This window comes from Cynocephalus volans, chromosome 3 (assembly GCF_027409185.1).
Source record: "Cynocephalus volans isolate mCynVol1 chromosome 3, mCynVol1.pri, whole genome shotgun sequence".
NCBI lineage: Eukaryota > Metazoa > Chordata > Mammalia > Dermoptera > Cynocephalidae > Cynocephalus > Cynocephalus volans.
In genome coordinates this window covers 97330964-97352207 of record NC_084462.1, presented here as the reverse complement: position 1 = coordinate 97352207, position 21244 = coordinate 97330964, and the positions used below count along the sequence as shown (strand labels likewise).

The 21244-nt window shown below is 36.6% G+C and overlaps 1 protein-coding gene across 1 annotated transcript in view; it reads right to left on the bottom strand.

Annotated features, from left to right (window-relative positions):
- Nucleotides 1-21244, bottom strand: part of FSIP1 (fibrous sheath interacting protein 1) — a 189319-nt gene that overhangs the window by 115806 nt on the left and 52269 nt on the right. Inside the window, exon 9 of the mRNA XM_063090071.1 lies at nt 13505-13642. Coding sequence (XP_062946141.1) covers nt 13505-13642 — 138 coding nt within the window. The remainder of the gene's footprint in view (nt 1-13504; nt 13643-21244) is intronic.

The following is a 21244-nucleotide window of genomic DNA, read 5'->3' as shown; positions in this document are numbered from 1 at the left end:
GTTTTAAAACTATATTCTAGAAATTTTTTATTTGTAACAAGAAAAAATATATAATCCTTGAAAGCAGTGAAAATTGTATCAGGCATTAAGAGAATGAAAATATAAGCACAGACTGGGAGAAATGCAAAACCCATATCTAATAAAGGACCTGTACCCAAAATAAACAAAGAACTCTTAAAAATCAACAATAAGAAGGGATATCTCACTAAAGAAAATATACAGATGGCAAATAAGCACATGAAAAGATGCCTAACATCATTTGTCATTAGGCAATTGCAAATTAAAGCAACAATGAGATACCAATACACGCCTATTAGAATGAGTAAAATCCAAAACACTGACAACACCAAATGCTCACAGGATGTGGAATAACAGGAACTCTTATGCACTGCTGGTTGGAATGCAAAATGGTACAGCCACTTTGGAAGACAGTTTGACAATTTCTTACAAAGTTAAATATAGGGTTGCTGTAGGATCCAGCAATCGCACGCTTAGCTATTTACCCAAATAAACTGAAAACATACGTTCACACAAAAACCTGTACATGAATGTTTATAGCAGCTTTATTCATAATTGCCAGAACTTGGAAGCAACTAAGATGTTCTTCAATAGTAAATGTGTACATCCATATAATGGAATATTTCTCAGTGACAAAAAGAAATGAGCTTAAATAAATCTTAAATATACATTGCTAAGTAAAAGAAGCCAATCTGAAAATTCTACATACTGTATGATTCCAACTATATGACAATCTGGAAAGCGCAAAAATAAGCAGTAAAAAGATCAGCAGTTGCCAAGGGATCATGGAGAGAGAGTGAGAGAGAAATGAATAGGTGGAGAATGTGGGGATTTTTAGGCAGTGAAACTATTATTCTGTATGTTACTGTAATGGTGGGTACATGTCATTACACATTTGTCGAAACCCATAGAATATACAACACAAAGAATAAACCCTAATGTAAATCATGGACTTTAGTTAATAATAATGTATTTGTTCATCAGTTGTAACAAATGTACCACAGATGCAAGACGCTAATAATAGAGGAAACTGGCAGCAGATACATGGGAAAGCTGCACAGTTTTTCTGTATATCTAACACCACTTTAAAAAATAAAGTCTATTTTAAAATATCTCAAATATATCAGGGAGCACACTTATTTATTAAATCTAGTATGGGTTCCAATTAAGAAACTGTTCAATGTAAAAAGTTCAAGTAATAAGAGCTAACACCTTAAGGAACAAGGAGCTAATGTTAAGAGACATGTAAGAAAGGCAGAAGAACAACTAAAAAAAAATCCATCTTACTGAGAAAAAATAATACTGATGTATTCTTGCAAATGGTGTATGTGAATATAATATATCTCTTCTTCCTTCTGCCCTAGGGCTCAGAGGCCAATGTTCTGTTCTAGAAGAGCTACATAGCAACATTCCTATGACTGGTTTAAAAATATTGATGTTATTTTCACTAGAGAAGAGGATGCAAAGCTTTAGCAAAGCTATAGAAAGATGAAAACAGATGTATAAGTACCAGGGTCCTGGACAAGGGATCAAGGAAGGTCTAATTTCAAGAATTTCCACTTTCACTATATTTTCATTTCTATGAGTTCTACTTGGTTCCATTTGAAATCTTCCTTTGTCATACTCTCAAGAGCTCCTTTTATTTCTTTAAATATATTAAACAGACTTATTTTACATTCTGAAATAGATCATTCCAAACTCTACAGTCTATATGGAACTGATTCTATAGTGAGTTTTTTCTATTAAATCTTGTTCATGGTGGCTTATTTCCTTGTGTGTTGGGGGTGGGGGGGGTTCTTTATTGCAGATTCATGGTCCTTAAATTTTATTTGTTTAAATTTCATTAAGATCTAGATTTAAATTGCTTTCTTGAAGAGAGATTTCCCTTTTCTTCTTCTACCAGGAGCTGGGAGTACTGCCAACCTAAGACCATTTTCAACTAAATATTCAACTTGGATTTTTCAGGTCCTACAAGTAGTGTGAACTCAAACCAAAACCTACCTTCATGCAGGCTTGCAGTTGGAAATTCTCATGAGAGACTGTTTTTTCCCATTCCACCCACAACCAAGTACAGACAGTTGTATACGCATATATCCCCACCATTCCAGAGCAGGTTTTTCCTAGTTCTTTCACTGAGGCTTTACCCATTTGGTGTGCCAACTCTATACGGGAGTTCTAATTTGACCTCCTACCCTGTCTTGGGCTGTTTCCTGAGCCCCCTGTACATGGCCCGTTAAAATCCATGCTTTGAGCCTTTGGAGATCAACAGATATTGTGGACAAACTCTGGTCTTGGTTGTCAATTACCCCTCCTGATTCACACTGTCATTTCATTTCTATCCTTCAAGGAATTCCCTTATTTTTCTGCTGGTTCAGCCAAGCTTTAAAAACTACTTTTAAAAACTACATTTTATCCAGCATGTTTAGGTTTGCTCTGCTAAGCAGTTTCTCTAAACATTTAGTCTGGCATATAGCTAGAACTAGAATTCTCCCATTCAGAGACTGGCACAAGGGCTGGCTGCAAGGCCATACTTTCCCCTATTTCTAAGTATGAAACTTTATATAGTTCATAATCTCAGGCAGAATTTTCAGTTTGTTTCAGCTTTTTCTAGCTTTGCTCCATAGCCATGAAACCCCCACACTAACCCCCAGTTCTACCCGATGAACTTGGTTCTAGTCCCCAGCCTCACATGAGTCACTCTGACCTCATATTAGTCAAACTCTCACCTTCGGTCCTCCTACATTTTCTCTCCAGAGATATACATCTTGACTTGTTATAATGCTATGTGTTTTTTTAACTTTCTATATATTTGAAGCCAAGGTAAACATAAACATTCAAGATTAAACTATTTTTTAAAATAGAATTTTCAGGTAGAATTTTTTTCATGTACCATGTATGTTTTATCCTAAAATACTGGCATAAAAGCTAGAGTGTCAGTGACCAATGGTATCAGACAGGATGTTGGAAACAAAAATTTAATCTACCTCTCAGCCCAGTAAACCAGGGACTGAGGCTACCATAGTTTCCTATTTTTTATATCAAGATGTTATTATCTAGGAAAAGTGTAGCTGTGGGAGACTCAAGGTGAATACAGAGAAAGAAGACAGTCACATCTTGGTGACTGAGCTCCAGGAGGTCAGTTTCTGAGAACCACGGCCTCAACATAAGAGATAAGGAATAGGCCTGCACTCAGTGATCCTCAAAGTGCAGTCTGCTGGCCAGTGCCAACGGTTTGTAACCGGTCTGCTGTGACATAAGGAGCTGTGCCAGAATTTAAATTGACATGTCACTAAGTAAGCCTTTCTTTATGAAACAAAGAATGTGCTTGGATTTGCTTTCAGTAAAAGTTCCTTACCCCCCACCAGTAACAAACTCTGACCATCTTTGATAAGTATCACTGCTTTAGATAATCCTTGCTTTAGCCAGAAGTAGCCCTAGCTGGTAACAGGAAGTAGATCTAGGATCTCAAGGTCTGTTAAAAAAACTGGCTGTGGCCGGCTAAAAAACGACGAAAGAATTAAAGACTACATGTAAATACTGATAGCATCTCCCTTGGGAAAGAATCATTCAAGAGTTTATTATACTAAAAGAATGATACAAAAGAATGACCTTAGATATTGGAAAAGAAATTAAACGTTATTACTACCCCATATTTAAATCCTCATAATAGGCTTAATTTTAACCTCTAACATTGTCATAGTTTTTAACTATGTATACTTTCTACTTTTATTTCAATAAATGCTATACTGGTTAAATATATATTGCTTGTGTATTGTATATTATAATTTCTACAATACTTATTTTGTATAATTACATTTAATAATTATATTATTTGCTTATTTCTGAAGCACGTACCTGTACTTGTTCCCCGAACCATACCTATTGTGCATGGTCTCAACTAATTCAGAAAGCAAAATCAGAAAACAGTTTGTTTCTGAAAACAAATTCAGACAGCAAAAGGTGAGTTATGCTAAAACAATAATAATAATTTCCGGAGCCTCTGCTCAAAAATAAAGTGTTAAGGTAAAATAGGTAATATTATAAAACAAAGTTGCCATCATAATTTTTATTTTTAAAATGGCTTTCAAGATATGGCACATTATCATTCAGAAACAGCACAATACCTACACCTTCTAAAACAATATCAAGTCTGCACTACCATAACACACATAAAGGATCATCATCCAGAAGCAAATATCCTTAATAATTTTTTAAATGTTTTTATAGCACAGACAGAATATAAAGTATATTTATACCTCTCTTGTTCCAAAATGAATTTGAAACTGAAATCTACTAATATATTTTATAAATGGATTAAAAATGATAGTTGAAACAAAAAAAGCTAATAAAAAAACATTCAATTATCAAGATCTTTGCCCTAAAGCACTCCCGTTAATTGTATTTTCAATTTATCCTAAATTATGTTGAAATATTATACATAGCCAATACTTTTTACAAGGTTACTGGCTCATTCATTCATTCTGGAGTAATTCATGAACACCAGCCATGTACCTAAAACTGTGCAACATGCCATTTCTCAACCATTAAATGATAACATTTAGTTGCAAGGACTTTTGTCAAGATTTCTGTATCAAATGATGTAGAAATATATGTGTTTCTGAAAATCTTATCTGCTACTTACTTGTTTCAACAGGTTTCTACGATTATGAGAACAATTTTTTTAAAAGTTTAACTATTAATGTGAAAATCCCACTCTAAAAATTTCACAAACACATATTTTGCATTACTATTGCACACACCTGTCACCTAAAGAAGAAAGAACAAAGGTGGTACACTCTATAAAAATATCAATTATATCTGTCAATGTTATTGTTTTATCCATCTTCCTAAAAGCTGTTACAAATGAAAAAAGGAAAAGTAAACAAATGGGATTGTATCAAACTAAAAAGCTTCTGCACAGCAAAAGAAACAATTAACAGAACAAAAAGACCTACAGAGTGAGAGAAAATATTTGCAAATTATGCATCCAACAAAGGATTAATATCCAGAATATATAAAGAACTCAAACAACTTAACAGTAAAAAAACAAAGAACCCCACTCAAAAAATGGACAAAGAAGCTAAATAGGCATTTCTCAAGAGAGGATACACAAATGGCCAACAGACACATGAAAAATGCTCAATACCACTTAGCATCACGAAAATGCAAATCAAAACCACATCAAGATATCATCTCACCCAAGTTAGACTGGTCATTATCAAAAAGACAGAATAACAAATGCTGGCAAAGATGCAGAGAAAGGGGAACCCTCCTGCACTGTTGGTGGGACTGTAAATTAGTGCAGCCATTATGGAAAACAGTATGGAGGTTCCTCAAAGAACTACAGATAGAACTGCCATGTGATCCAGCAATCCCACTGCTGGGTATATACCCAAAGGAGTGGAAATCAAAATGTCAAAGGGATACCTGCACTCCCATGCTCATTGCAGCTCTATTTACAATAGCCAAGAGTTGGAACCAACCTAAATATCCATCAATGGATGACCGCATAAGAAAAATGTGGTATATATACACAATGGAGTACTACTGAGCCATAAAAAGGAATGAAATTCTGCCATTCACAGCAACATGGATGAACTCAGAGAAAATCATATTAAGTGAAATAAGCCTGGCACAGAAAGAGTAATACTGCATGTCCTCACTCATAAGTGGGAGCTAAAAAATAAGCAAAATAAATTTTTTTAAAAAAAGAAAAATACAATAATCATAATAATACCTTTAACTTTCAAGGAGAAAACAGAACTGAGGTTATCAGAGGTGGCAAAGGGGGAGGGGGAGAAGCAGTAAGGTAAGCACTTTACCAGGAATTCATAAAGGGCCACAAGAAACAATCACATTGTATGATGTTGAATATACTAATTATCCTAATTTGAGTATCACATATTGCACACAAGTATTGATATTCAACTCTGTGCCCCACAGATATGTACAATCATCCATGTTGCAACAACAACAACAAAAAAGATTAAAATAATTGTTACAGTTCTAAACAATGACACCAAAGAAAGAGTATAACTACTTTTCCAATTCAGGCCTTAGTTAATGAATGAATACCAAAGCACACAAGTTGGTCTTCCAGTTTTACCATGAACATGTCAAGTTTGTTCAGATTTCTGCTGAGTTTGGAAAAGATGTATATCCAGTTAGTAACAACTTAAAGGTTTTAGAATGAAACCCACATTGTGGGTGGCCACAAATCTTATGTGAAAAATGGCTGAACTATACAGATGTGATTTAGAGAGATTGGATTAAATAAAAAGTTCACAGATTGAGGTGTCAGAAGAATTGGGGATTGACTCAAGTCTACTATTTGGGACTTTTTGAAAAATCATTTAGTTTTTCAAGACTTTGTTTTCTAATCCATGTAACTGGCCCACATGACTTCTAAGGCCCCTCAGTTCTCACATTCTAGAATGCTGATTCTATAGCATGTTAAATAATTGAAGGTAGACCCTCCATCCATTCTCTGAGCAGAAGAAATCCTCCAGTCTTCTGATTGGAGTCCATATGTTCTTAGAGCAGGTTAAATGACAAGAGCATGTCGAAATAAGAATCAGAATGCAAGGATTTATCATCCTTTGTGAACCACATTCTTATCCTCAATGCTCAGCAACAGGGCTTAGAGTGCTAAACATTTTGATTCAATAATGACAATGCAGTTCACCAAACAAGGCCAAGCTCAGTGGTTTCCAGGAAACTGAAAAGGGAAAGAATGTGGAAAGCAATAGTAGAGACTTCAAATGATGAAAAAATGAATGAAGTTCAAACTGAGAATCAAAAAGAGATACAATAAAGACCTAAAAAGTGTGGTCAATGCATTTGGGATGATTGGAACCGTGGAAAGCTTTTCCTAACAATACTAACAAAACATCTTTGAGAATATTTTATCATTAAGGGGATCAATGAGATAAAATCAGATTGATGATTCTTTCTTTGAAAATGCAAAAACTAAAATTGAATTCTTTTGATTTGTGAAAAGTAGAATTATTGTGCAACTTCATTAAAGGCATTTTTACCCAGCCCTAGAAGTTAAAGATGTTCTTTAAAAAAAAAAAAAAAAAAAAAAAAACCTAATTATCACAGTAATACACCTCAGAAAAACTAGACAAAACATGAATTATTGTTACTATTTGTCTAAGTTACTTGAAAAGTCCATCACTATGTTAACAGATTAAAACATCGCTAAATAAAGCAAGGAAATAATAAAATTGCCTCAATTATGACTCTCCTTTCTTTAGGAATAAAGGCCATTTAATAGAAAGTGAAAAATAATCCAATAAGCTAAGTGATTAACACATACTCTATTTCCCTTCAGGTTGTTGTTAGTATTATACACACACACAGACATACTTTAAAAAGTCCGTGGAAAAATGGAATTACAAGATAATACATTTCCATGAACTTTCTGAAGGCCCCTCATATATACATTACATAGTTACAGTTGAAAAAATCTATTTTGAATTTTTATTTTTATGTTTTGTATCATGCATTTCCAATTAAAAGTCCTAAATTGACAAAATCTATGTAGCTGTCATTTTCATCATCCTGCTGTTGTATTAAGTGGATTAAAACTGTATAAGTTGTTTTGGCATTCCCTTATTTGAGAGTATTTAAGTTGTTTCCTGCTTTGGGTGGTTTGGTTTTTCTCAAGCATTATTTTCCTGGAAATATTTCCAAAAGTGGAATTACACAAATTAAAAATATAAATAATGTTATAGCTGTTGTTATATTTATTGACCAATTGCTTTTCAGGGGTAACAATAACAAATTTAAAAGGCTACTAATGGTGTTTAAATATTGCTTTCCCCACCTCTGCACCGCTATGATCAACACATAGTTATATCACATTTGTCACAATTTTTGCTGGCCTGACAGGTGGATATAGCACCTAAAGTTGTTTGAATAGGAATTTTAATTGCTGGTAAGGCTGAACATTATTCCTTGTGATGAGGTCACTCTATTTTTCTAAATGTATAAAGACCTCTTATTGAAAAACAAAAAGTAGTGATCTTTAGTATGCATCAATGTTTTTCATATTTTTAAACATTAATTTTTTGTGTATTTACAAATGCAACATATGTATATAACAGAAAGTCTGGGATATACATAAAATATATAATACAAGAAATAATATTTTAAAAAATCACAAATAATCCCAACACACTTTTCCCTTTTAAAAAGAGTGTGTTATAAAAAGTGAATTTCTGGGCTGAGCCCGTGGCGCACTCGGGAGAGTGCGGCGCTGGGAGCGCAGCGACGCTCCCACTGCCGGTTTGGATCCTATATAGGAATGGCCAGTGCACTCACTGGCTGAGTACCGGTCACGAAAAAGACAAAAAAAAATAAATAAATAAAATAAATAAAAAGTGAATTTCCTTTCTTCACCTTCCCATCCATCCCTATCCCCACTAAAATTAATCACTGTTAAGCATTTGGTACACATACACTGTTCAAGGATTTTTCTATGACTTTTATTATAAAAATGGAATCACACTAATGTCTTCTGCAAGAGGCTCTTTGTCCTTACTACCATATCACAGACATCTTTTTAATATACATAGATCTACCTCATTCTTTTGATAGCCATATGGTATTCTATTCTGTGTATGTAGAACAAGTTATGAAACTGGGTCAAAGAAGGGTAAAGCGGTCCCAGATGATATCTGGGGTGCACATATTACTTTTTTTTTTTTTTTTTTAGTTTTGGTCAAATAGGTACCAGTAATTCCCTTGCCCCCTTGATACTCCACTGCAATCACCCAACCTCTCCTCATCCCCGCCTCAACTCACCACCCGTTACTGCCAGTTTTGGTGGACTGCTGAGAGCTGCCAGAGGAGCCACCAAGACTTGCTGACCAGCTCCATTTCGTAGCAAGAGTTTCCAACCTCAGCTGAGCTATCTTCACTGTTCAGCATTGCTTCTTTCTCATCCACACAGGGTCTACTCCAGTCCTTTCTCCCTCCCTTCTTCAATCCCCACTCTATCCTCTCACTCTGAACATATGGCTTGGTCTCTAATTTACAGAGCAAGTAGAGAACATTCAAGCATGACCTCTGACACCTTCTCTTCATCTCTAAACCTGCCATTCTTCGCCCACCCTTCCTTTCTTTCATCCTGAGTCAGGAAAAGGGAATCTTGATTCCTCTCCCAAGCCTACCCTTCAATTTAGTTCCTCTGTACTATATCCTCCCTTTCCTTATCCTAGAAACAAGCTTATGTAAATTCCATTTTAATAATGTTCATAAACATCATAACAATACCAATAACAAACATTAATATAGCACTTAAAATGTGCCAGGCCATGTTCTAAGCACCTACTAATTTAATCTTCATAACAGCTCTATTAGGTAGATAGTAATTATAATTATCCCCATTCTACCAATGAGGGAACTGAAGCACAGAGAGGTCAGGTGACCTGCCCAAGATCATAAAGCTAGTAAGTGCAGTGTTGACATTCAAAACCAAGCAGTCTATCTCTTAACCACTATGCCCCATGTACAGAAACTTACATAGCAGGATTATCATCCTGCCCAGGGAAGTGATATAAAATAGAATGGGATCAGAAGACTGGATGGGCAGGAAACCTGCAGAGCACCCAAAACAACAGAAAGCAATCCTCTGCACTGGATGGGGTTAGAGTTACCAGAGACCACTGTATGGCAATGATGGAGCGGTGGTCTGTGGGAGTTGTCTTGTGTTGCCTATTCTATGAAAATAGATATTTCCATTATCTCCTGATTCTTTCATCTCAAATTATCTCCATACAAGTAGTTAGCCCTGCACAGGAACTCATCCATAGCCCAGGTCAATACTCCTAAGCCCATGGGAATCAAGCGGCAAGAGGCAGGTGGCTCAGCACAACTCCTCCCAAACATGTGAAAAAGAGCTCAGAGCCCAGCACTACCACATATTCACCTTACACAAACCACCTGCTTGTGCTTGATGAACTCACCTCAAACATCCAGTCACCCTTGTGATACTTCAACACTCTACATCTACCCAGCAAGTGCCACTTCAGCCTAATTTGAATACTTTGCCCCAGACAAACCATTCCCACTGAGATAATTCTTTCTTTCCTTAGTATTTACCAGAAATCTGTCTCTGTAGCTTCCTAATCACTGTGCTTTTTTCCCCTACACTCAAGAATAAAATTAATACTTCAATGATAGTTCTTTAAATCTCTTTGGGAAGTTATCATGTGTGATTTTTCTAACATACCATTCCTGCCCCTCTACACACTCACACACAGAACACACATGCACTAGTCTTGTCTTTACTGGGCTAAATAAATATGCTCAGTCCCATCAACAATCCTTCATATGACCTGGTTTTAACTATGGTCTAAATGTTTGTCCCCTCCGAAGCTCACATGGAAGCTTGATCCTCAATGTGGCAGTGTTGAAAGGTGGGGCCCTTGGGAGGTGATTGGATCATGAGGATAATGCCATAGTGAATGAATTAGTCCATTCATGGATAAGTGGGTTATCACAGGAGTGACAGTCTTGGCTTTAAAAGGAGAGGAAGAGGCAAGTTAGTGCGATCCTGCTCAGCCCTTGCTATGTGATACCCTGCATTGCTGATACTCTGCAAAGAAGAAGGCCTTCACCAGACGTGCCCCTGGACCTTGTACTTCCCAACCTCCAAAACTATGAGAAATAGATTTCATTTCTTTATAAATTACCCAGCTTCAGGTATTCTAAGCAACAGAAAACTTACTAATACAGTCACTCTAATGTCCAGATATAATCCATTTTGCTTACCTCTACCTTAGTGTGTCCCATAGCACCTATGATTTATACTGAGCAAACCCTAAAGATTTGTTTCGCACATGCTACTTTTAGCAACCATGGCTCATCCTTCCTCTACTTGTACAGCTGCTTTTCAGGGCTTCTGTATGCCTACTGAATTTCATATTCAGCTTGTGAGCTTCTACCTTATTTCTTTGTATCTACTTCCCCTAGCTCCTAATAACTAAATCCATTGACACCAATAATACTACCATCACCTACATACTACTACATACTAAATCAAATCCTACTTTGTCAACCAATCTTGACCAAGACAAATGTGCATCAGCAACCTCTCAGCCTACCATCTGAAACATATAGTCACTTTTCCAGCCTTTACTGACAAATCACTCCTGAGATACAGGTGTCTCCAGGAGTAACTCCACCCCCCCACCCCCACCCTGGGGCTCCTATATTACCCCTTAGCTCACTCCTTCCCTTTCTATCCCTATGACTGGATATGGATTTGATCCTTAAATCACCAATTCAATAGCAATCGATTGATTACCTGTTTTACCCAAACCAGTGATGTTGAAAGGATGTTCCACTGCAGGAAGGAGAATAACACAAAACTGCAAAATTGTCCTTCTCTAGGAACTATCATTCGGAAACCATATTCTCTGGTTGGTAGGCAGTAGACTAATTTTTTAAACATAAAGGATAATTTCACATTCTCCTAAAAGGTGTTACTAAACTTCCAAAAGTAACTTTCAATAGAAGATTTAAGCCAGTGAACACCAAATATTTAGGAAGCATACAAGCTGAACTTTAGATGCTACGTATTATAAATAACGTCACTTCTCACCAAAAATAATTATGCCAAGAATCACAGGCAAAAGAACAGAGGTCATCTAGCACCATTCCCTTAACTTTAAAGTAATGAAACCAAGTCTCTAAGAGACTAAGTGACTTAGTCAAGGTCACAGAGAAGTCTACTGGTAAAACTGAAACAAGGACTCAGGTCTCTGAATTCCCAATCCAAAAAGAACATGGGCATCTATAAAGTACAGTGAGTTTTATGGACATAAAACATCTTCCCTCACAAGTTCACATGGCACACAATATGAATCCATAAGATATTATGAAATGCTAAGCAATTAAAACATAAAAACAATACAGATCAACATTCATGTGCCTTTATTGTTCAGATAACGGCATCTGACAGCATTGACTATAAAACACAAAACTATGAAATTAAAATTTATATGGGGGAGTCTAAACATTTTGCTCATGAATATTACTGGTTATAACATATGTATCACATTTTAATTAGCAAAAAACAATATTAATCATGAAAAGAAAAGCAAATAAGTGCCAGAAGGCAATATAGCATAGTTGTTAAAAGCAAACCATTTTGTCCTACCTCCTCCACTTACTAGTGAATAACATTGCAGAAGTTATTCAACCTCTTGTTGCCTCCATTTTTTCATCTACAAAGTGAGGATATTTTGAGTATTATTTACCCCCTAGAGTGATTGTGAAGATTAGATAATTCAGTATTTGTAAAGTACTTGGAACAGTGCCCGGGTCATAGCTGTTATTCAATAATTGCTCTTCTTTGCTCATACGTTATTCTTTTCCATTTAGATAACAACCAACTCTTGACATTTATCGTATCCCTTTAAGTGTAGCCAAACTTTATATGGCACTGGAACAATATGTAAGATTTCTTAAAGGACCTAGGTTTTGAGCCAAAAATTAAATAATGGTAGAGACAAGGTAGAAAAGAACAGATACATGTCCCAGGCATATGATAAATGATCAGTGCAGTGTCTTGTCTGTTTTGGCTGCTACAACAAAATACCATAAACTAAGTGGCTTATAAACAACAGAAATTTATTTCTCACAGTTCTAGAAGCTGGACAGTCCAAGATGAAGGAACTGGCAGATTCGGTATCTGGTGAGGGCCTGTTTTATGGTTCATGGATGGTGCCTTCTCACCATGTCTTCACATGGCAAAAGAGGCAAATGAATTCCCTTGGGCCTATTTTATAAGGGCACTAATCCCATTCATGTGGGTTCCACCTTCACAACCTAATCACCTAGCAATAGGCTTGACACCTCCTAATACCATCACCTTGAGAGTCAGGATTTCAACATGACTTTTGAGGGGACACAAACATCAGACTCCAACAGTCAGAAATCAGGAGAATGAATTATGGAGAACGACAGGCTTTGCCTGCCTTGGATTGGCAGATGTAGGGGGGAAGGAAGCACCAACAGTTTTCAAAACCAATCAAACCACAGACATTCTATTGATCACATCAGGTTTGCAATGTCCCATAGCCATCACCACAACACCTGGCCAAGAGCCCCTTTATACTTCCTACCATTCCTACTTCTACTTCTTCACCATGTCAATAAACTCAAGGGGAAAAAAACCCTCAAAAAACAGAAAAGGAGATCTCTCTGAAATATAATTCCCATGAAATTTCCCACAAAAAACAAACAAAAGTAAGCTACAAAGAGAAGCGTGATGCATTGGTTCCCTTTGGATCTGCTGCCTGCTCTCCCTGGGTGACCCAAGATCTCCGTTAGGCTTGGAGTTGGATCTGCTGCCCCTGCCTACAAGTGCTGAGCACAGATCACCTGGGCATGGTCACGAGGCATGAAGACTCTGAGTCAGGACCGCTGTACACTTTTGGTTATAATTGCACTTTAAGTAAAAAATACTTACCACATTTTCCCTCAGCTTTCTCAGCTTTTCATCTATCTCTCTCAGGCGATTTTGTTGGTCCCGTTCCTCTTTGGTGTCCCGAAGTGCCTTTTCTCCTGGAACTATTTCCATACTTCTTTCATTGTCAAGGTGAGGTTCCTAATTTAAAAAAAAAAAAAATGGGCTTCCAGTAAAGAGGGCAGTGTAGACGGTTTCTAGCATTGCTCTCTCCCACAAATCAACCAATTTGCAACTCTTAAAAAGCAACAACAGGAGGCCCGAGAGCGGCACCTGAACAGGCAGGAGCTGCACACTGTGGGACACCCAGCCCAGGCCAGTTCCCGCTGCCCAGAGAAGCCCGAGAGCTGCCAGGCACACACACCCCAAGTCAGCCATGCCAGAACAGGCAGGCACCAAGGGACCCCCAGCCCAGGCTAGTCCCCACTGCCCAGAATTGGCAGTCCCTTCAGGATTGAGGCCAGACATCAGGGCGGAACAAGTGGACCATGATATCCCCTGCCACAATGACTAAACACCAAAGGAAAGATACCAGAAATATGAAAAATCAAGAAAGTACATCACCACCAAAGGAAAATAATAACTCTCAAGTTCTAGATACTATAGAACAGGAAGTCCTTGAAATGACTGACAAGGAATTTTGAGCAACAATTCTAAGGAAACTAAATAAGATACAAGAAAACTCAGTTACACAACACAATGAAATGAGAAAAAATTAACAGGACCTGAAAGAAGAAATGTACAAAGAAATCAATGCCCTGAAAAAGAATGTAGCAGAGCTTGCCAAGCTGAAGGATTCAGCAGGCTAGAACAAGCAAAAGAGAGAATTTCTGACCTTGAAGACAGGCTGTTGGAATTAACACATGCAAACCAGAAAAAAGAATTTTAAAAATCGAAGAAAATCTAAGAGAGATAACAGGCAACTTTCATCACTCAAATAACCAAATCATGGGTATTCCAGAAGGGGAGGGAAGGGAAATGAAATTGAAAACATTCAACAAAATAATAGCTGAAAACTTCCCAGGTATAGGGAAAGTAACAGATCTTCAGATTCAGGAAGCCCAAAGACCCCCAAACATATTCAACCCAAAAAGGTCCTCTCTAAGACAGGGTATAGTCAAACTGGTAAAACTCATAGATAAAGAAAGATTCTTAAAAGCTGTAAGAAAGAAGCAGCAAGTCACCTATAAGGGAGCCCCAATGAGATTAACATCAGACTTTTCATCAGAAACCCCAAAAGCCAGAAAAGAACAGGATGATATATTCAAAATACTAAAGGACAAAAATTGCCAGCCAAGAATACTTTACCCAGCAAGGCTATCCATCCAAAATGAAGGACTAATAGTATATTTCTCAGACAAACAAAAACTGTGGGATATCACTACCATACAATGACCCTTACAAGAAATTCTCAAGGGAGTACTGGGTTTGATACCTGAAAAACAACCATCACTGCCATGAATACTCAAGAAAGAATAAAACCGACCAGTAAAACAAAAATGCAAACAATAAAGAGAAAAAATAGTTTATCTACCACCCCAAGAAACCAACAAACACAGAAGACAAACAGAAAATCAGAAAGAAAGGAACAAAAGATACTTAAGACATCTAAACAAAAATCAATAAAATGCTAGGAGTAAATCAACACCTTTCAATAATAACACTACATGTAAAAGGATTAAATTCCCCACTCAAAAGACACAGACCGACTAACTGGATTAAAAAGACAGACCCAACAATATGCTGCCTTCAAGAGACTCACTTCACCTGTAAAGACAAACATAGACTAAAAGTGAAAGGATGGAAAACAACATAGCATGCAAATGGAAAAGAAAAACGAGCTGGAGTAGCTATTTTCTCATCAAATAGACATTAAACCAAAAGCCATAAAAAGAGATAAAGAAGGCCACTATATAATGATAAAAGGATACATCCATCAAAAAGACAACAATCATAAATACATATGCACCCAATGTCACATCAGCCAGATTTATAAAGCAAACACTATTAGATCAAAAGAATGAGATACACACTAACACCATAGTAGCAGGGGACCTGAACACCCCACTCTCAACATAGGAAAGATCATCTAGGCAAAAAGTCAGTAGAGAAACACAAGATCTAAACAACACCTCAGACCAATTGGACTTGGCAGATATCTACATAACATTCCATCCAACAACCTCAGAATATTCATTCTTCTCATCAGCACATGGAACATTCTCCAAGACAGACTACATGTTAGGTAACAAATCAAGTCTAAACAAATTTTAAAAAACTGTAATTATTCCATGTATTTTTTTCAGATCACAATGGATTAAAATTAGAAATCAATAACAAATGAAACTATGGAAACTATAAAAGCACATGGAAATTAAACAACATTCTACTTAATGACAAATGGGTCCAAGAGGAAAATAAACAGGAAATCAAAACATTTCTTGACTCTTATGAATAATGACACATCATACCAAAACCTGTGGGATTCTGCAAAAGCTTTAGTAAGAAGGAAATTTATCACATTAAATGCTTACTTCAGAAGAATGGAAAGATGGCAAATAACATCCTAACACTTCACCTTAAAGAACTAGAAAAACAAGAACAATCCAAACCCAAAGTTAGTAGACAGAAAGAAATAATTAAGATCAGAGCAGAACTAAATGAAATAGAAACCCCAAAAATGATATAAAAGATCAGTGAAACAAAAAGTTGGTTTTTTGAAAAGATAAATAAAATTGACAAACCTTTAGCAAGGCTAAATAAGAAAAGAAGAGAAAAGATCCGAATAACAAAAATGAGGAAAGTGATATTACAACTGATACCTCAGAAATAGAAGGAATCATTAGAGACTACCGTAAACAAGTATATGCCAACAAATTTTAAAATCTGGAGGAAATGGATAAATTTCTGGAAACAGAAAAACTACCAAAACTGAGTCAAGAAGATATAGAAAATCTGAACAGACCAATAACAATAAAAGAGATTGAAGCTGTTATCCGAAGGCTCCCAAGAAAGAAAAGCCCAGGACTGGACAGGTTCACTGCAGAGTTCCACCAAACCTTCAAAGAGGAATTGATACCAATTCTCTATAAACTATTCTAAAAGATTGAAACAGAGGCCATTCTTCCAAACTCATTCTATGAGGAAAACATCACCCTGATACCAAAACCAGACAAAGACACATCAAAAATAGGAAACTACAGGCCAATATAGATGAATAAAGATGCAAAAATCCTCAATAAAATACTAACTAACAGAATACAGCAACACATACACAAAATGATCCACCATGATCAAGTGGGATTCATCCCAGGGATGCAAGGTTGATTCAACATATGCAAATCAATAAATGTGATACACCACACCAATAAAAGCAAAGACAAAAACCATATGATCATCTCTACAGATGCTGAAAAAGCATTTGACAAAATTCAACATTCATTTATGATAAAGACTCTCTTCAAGTTAGGTATAGATTGAAAGTATCTCATCACAAAGCCATGTATGATAAGTCCACTGCCAATATCATCCTGAACAGGGAAAAGCCTTTTCCCTTAAGAACAGGAACCAGACAGGGATGCCCACTCTCACCACTCCTATTCAACATAGTGTTGGAAGTACTAGCCAGAGCAATCAGAGAAGCGAAGGAAATAAAGGGCATCCAGATTGGAAAAGATGAATTCAAACTGTCCCTGTTTGTGGATGATATGGTCCTATGTACTGAACAGCCTAAAACCTCCACAAGAAAAAACTCTTAGAGTTGATAAATGATTTCAGTAAAGTTGCAAGACACAAAAATCAATAGCATTTCTATACTTCAACAGTGAACATGCAGAAAAAGAAATCAAGAAAGCTAGCCCATTTACAATAGCATTGAAAAAAAATAAAATACTTAGGAATAAAGTTAACTAAAGATGTGAAAAATCTCTGTGAAGAGAAATACAAACCACTGTTGAGAGAAATTAAAGAGGACACAAGAAGATGGAAAGATATCCCACGCTCTTGGATGGGAAGAATTAACATTGTAAAAATGTCCATATAAGCAAAAGTGATCTACAGATTCAATGCAATTCCCATAAAAATTCCAATGACATTTTTCTCTGAAATGGAAAAAACTTTCCAGACATTGATATGGAATAACAAAAGACCACACGCACAGCCAAAGCAACCCTGAGCAAAAAAAATAAAGCTGGAAGCATAACACTACCAGACTTTAAACTATACTACAAAGCTACAATAACCAAAACAGCATGGTACTGGCATAAAACAGACACACGGATCAATGGAATAGAATAGAGAACCCAGAAATCAACCCGTACACCTACAGCCAACTGATCTTTGACAAAGGCACCACGTCTACACACTGGGGAAGACACTGCCTCTTCAGCAAATGGTGCTGGGAAAACTGGATATTCATACATAGAAGAATGAAACTAGACCTGTACTCACCATATACCAAAGTCAACTCAAAATGGATTAAACAATTAAACATACATCCCAAAACAATAAAACTCCTTAAGGAAAACATAGGGGAAACACTCCAGGAAGTAGGAGTGGGTACAGACTTCATGAATAGTACCCAAAAAGCACAGGCAACCAAAGAAAAATACACAAATGGGATTATATCAAATTAAAAAGCTTCTGCAGGGCAAAAGAAACAATCGACATAGTGAAAAGACAACCAACAGAGTGGGAGAAAATATTTGCATAATATACATCTGACAAAGGATTAATATCCAGAATATACAAGGAACTCAAACAACTTTACGGCAAAAAAACAAATAACCCAATTAAAAAATGGGCAAAGGAGCTGAATAGCCATTTCTCAAAGGAAGATATATGAATGGCCAACAGACATATGAACAAATGCTTATCATCACTCAGCATTTGGGAAATGCAAATCAAAACCACACTGAGATACCATCTCACTCCAGTTAGGATGGCTAATATCCAAAAGACTGAGAATGATAAATGCTGATGAGGTTGCAGAGGAAAAGGAACTCTCATACACTGTTGATGGGACTGCAAAATGGTGCAGCCTTTATGGAAAATGGTATGGAGGTTCCTCAAACAATTACAGATAGATGTACCATATGACCTAGCTATTCCACTACTGGGAATATACCCAGAGGAATGGAAATCATCATGCCGGGGCCGAGCCCGTGGCGCACTTGGGAGAGTGTGGCGCTGGGAGCGTGGCGACGCTCCTGCCGCGGGTTCGGATCCTATATGGGAATGGCCGGTGCACTCACTGGCTGAGTGCTGGTCACGAAAAAGACAAAAAAAAAAAAAAAAAAAGAAATCATCATGCCAAAGGGATACCTGTACTCCAATGTTTATTGCAGCACTATTTACAATAGCCAAGAGTTGGAACCAGTCCAAACGTCCATCATCAGATGAGTGGATAAGAAAACTGTGGTACATCTACACAAGGGAATACTACTCTGCTATAAAAAAAGAATGAAATACTACCATTCAAAACAACATGGATGGACTTAGAGAAAATTATATTAAGTGAAACAAGTCAGGCACAGAAAGAGAAATACCACATGTTCTCACTTATTTGTGGGAGCTAAAAATAAATAAATAAACAAATATACAAACAAATAAAAGGTATGGGGGGAAGAAGACACAACAATCACAATTACTTGAACTTGTTAAGACAAGTAAACAGATATGATGTAGTGCAGAGGGGGAGGGAAGCGAGGGAGGGAGGAAAGAGGAACAGGTAAAGGAACACGAAAATCAACTACAATATATATTGAGAAGTTAAAATCAAGAACGAACGAAAAAAAAAGAAAAAGAAAAAAATTCATTCACAAGCTGAAAATGCACTGCTGTCACACACCACTCCAAAGCAACTGAGCCTTGAGGGTCAACTTAGCTTCTTGAACAATATTTCTTCCCTTCAAAATAATATTTATCATTCTTTAGAATCTTCTATTTGAGGGAGTAAAGGTCCAACTGTACATGAAACAAGTAGGGAAATAAACTAAACTCCCACAATCATTTGGAAAATAGGAAGACACAGAGGGGGACAAAAAAGCTTGCCAGGAAGTAGGGACCTGGGTTCTGGTCCCTGCTCTGATACTTACCAGCTTGAGAGAACTTGGGCAAATAGTTCCTCTGGACTTCAAGTTCATCATAAATAAATAATAAGAAAAAAGACCTACTTATCCATATTATTAGAGGCAGCATTATAACAATGGGGGAAAAGATGGACTTGGCAATGTCAAGAGTTTTGAATCCTGGCTCCACCTGATTCCTGACTAAGACAACCTTAGGGAAATAAATTAACCTCTCTGAGCTTCAGTTTCATCATCTATAAAATGGTAATAATAATGATAGATCTAGGCTAAAAGTCATCACAACACATAGCAGCCATGTAACAAATCTTAATGTCTAACAAATGTGAACTGAATATGTCCTTTGTAAAGAATAAGCATTATATAATGAAAGTACTTCATTATTATCTGCAATATTTGTACTGACAAAATCATATTCTCCAAAGGTAATGCTATTTCTAGGAGATAAAAATGGGTATTTCTTGACAGTAAGTTCACACTGGATTTCATTTTTAAATGGAATTCATTTTTAGATAAAGAGAAAAGACCATTATTTTAATAATCTTCAGCTGTGATTGTTTTTTAAAACTTGGGGTAAAAAAAAAAAAAAAAAAAAAAAAACTTGGGGTAGGCAAAGAGAAGACAGAACAAGAAAAAAATCATAAATTGGACTTAACAATATTTTTTAATTTTGTTTATCTAAAGCCACCATCAAGAAAATAGGGTATACACGGGCTAAAAGAACATGTTCATAACACAAAGGACTTGTATCCAGAATATACAAGGAACACCTGAAACTCAATAATAAAAATAATAAAATAATAATAATTAATTAAAAAATCTAATTCTATAAAGACTTGAACAGGTACTTCATAAAAATATGTGAATGTCACAAATAAGCACATGAAAATGTTCTCAATATCATTAGTTATTGGGGAAATGCAATTAAAACCACAATGAGATATCCCTACACCCAGCCACTGAAATGATCCAGATGAAAAAGTCTGTTAACACCAAACGCTCGAAAGATGTGGAACAAGTGGAACTCTTGTACATTGCTGGGAGTATAGAATGGTACGACCACCTTGAAAAACTGACAGTTTCTTATAAAGTTAAACATTTGTCTATCCTATTACCCAGAAATTGCACTCCTGTGAATTTATCAAAGAGAAATTACAATATATGATTTAAGCCTTGTACACGAATGTTCATAGAGTCAAAACCTGAAAAGAGCCCAGGTGTCCAGTAAGAGTAGAATGATAAACTGTGGTGAGCACCTGACACGAGCTGGGTGCTTCAGTCTTTCTCCTTGACCTGTTAGGTTAGGTTTCATTAATGTGGGGAGAGGAGTATTAGGAGATTGGAAGGCAGAAGGAGAGAGAGCTTGGAGTATTTTTCCCTTCCTCTCAGTGCTCTGGCATTACGGTTTTGGCAGCAATGTATCCCTGAGGTGCCCAGGGTTTTCTTAGATTCAACTGAATACTCCTGCACAAAGACTAACAAAGACCACTCTTAGAGTCACTCCGCTCAGAAGGATATAAGACAAGAAACACAGCAGGGCAGTATCAGGCATCCCTTTTCAATGAGAGTATTTGCTGCAGTCCATGTCGTAACAGTATAGATTTCCAAGGGACAAGAAAGCCACCCTGTATTAAAATCCTCATATCCTATAGGAGCC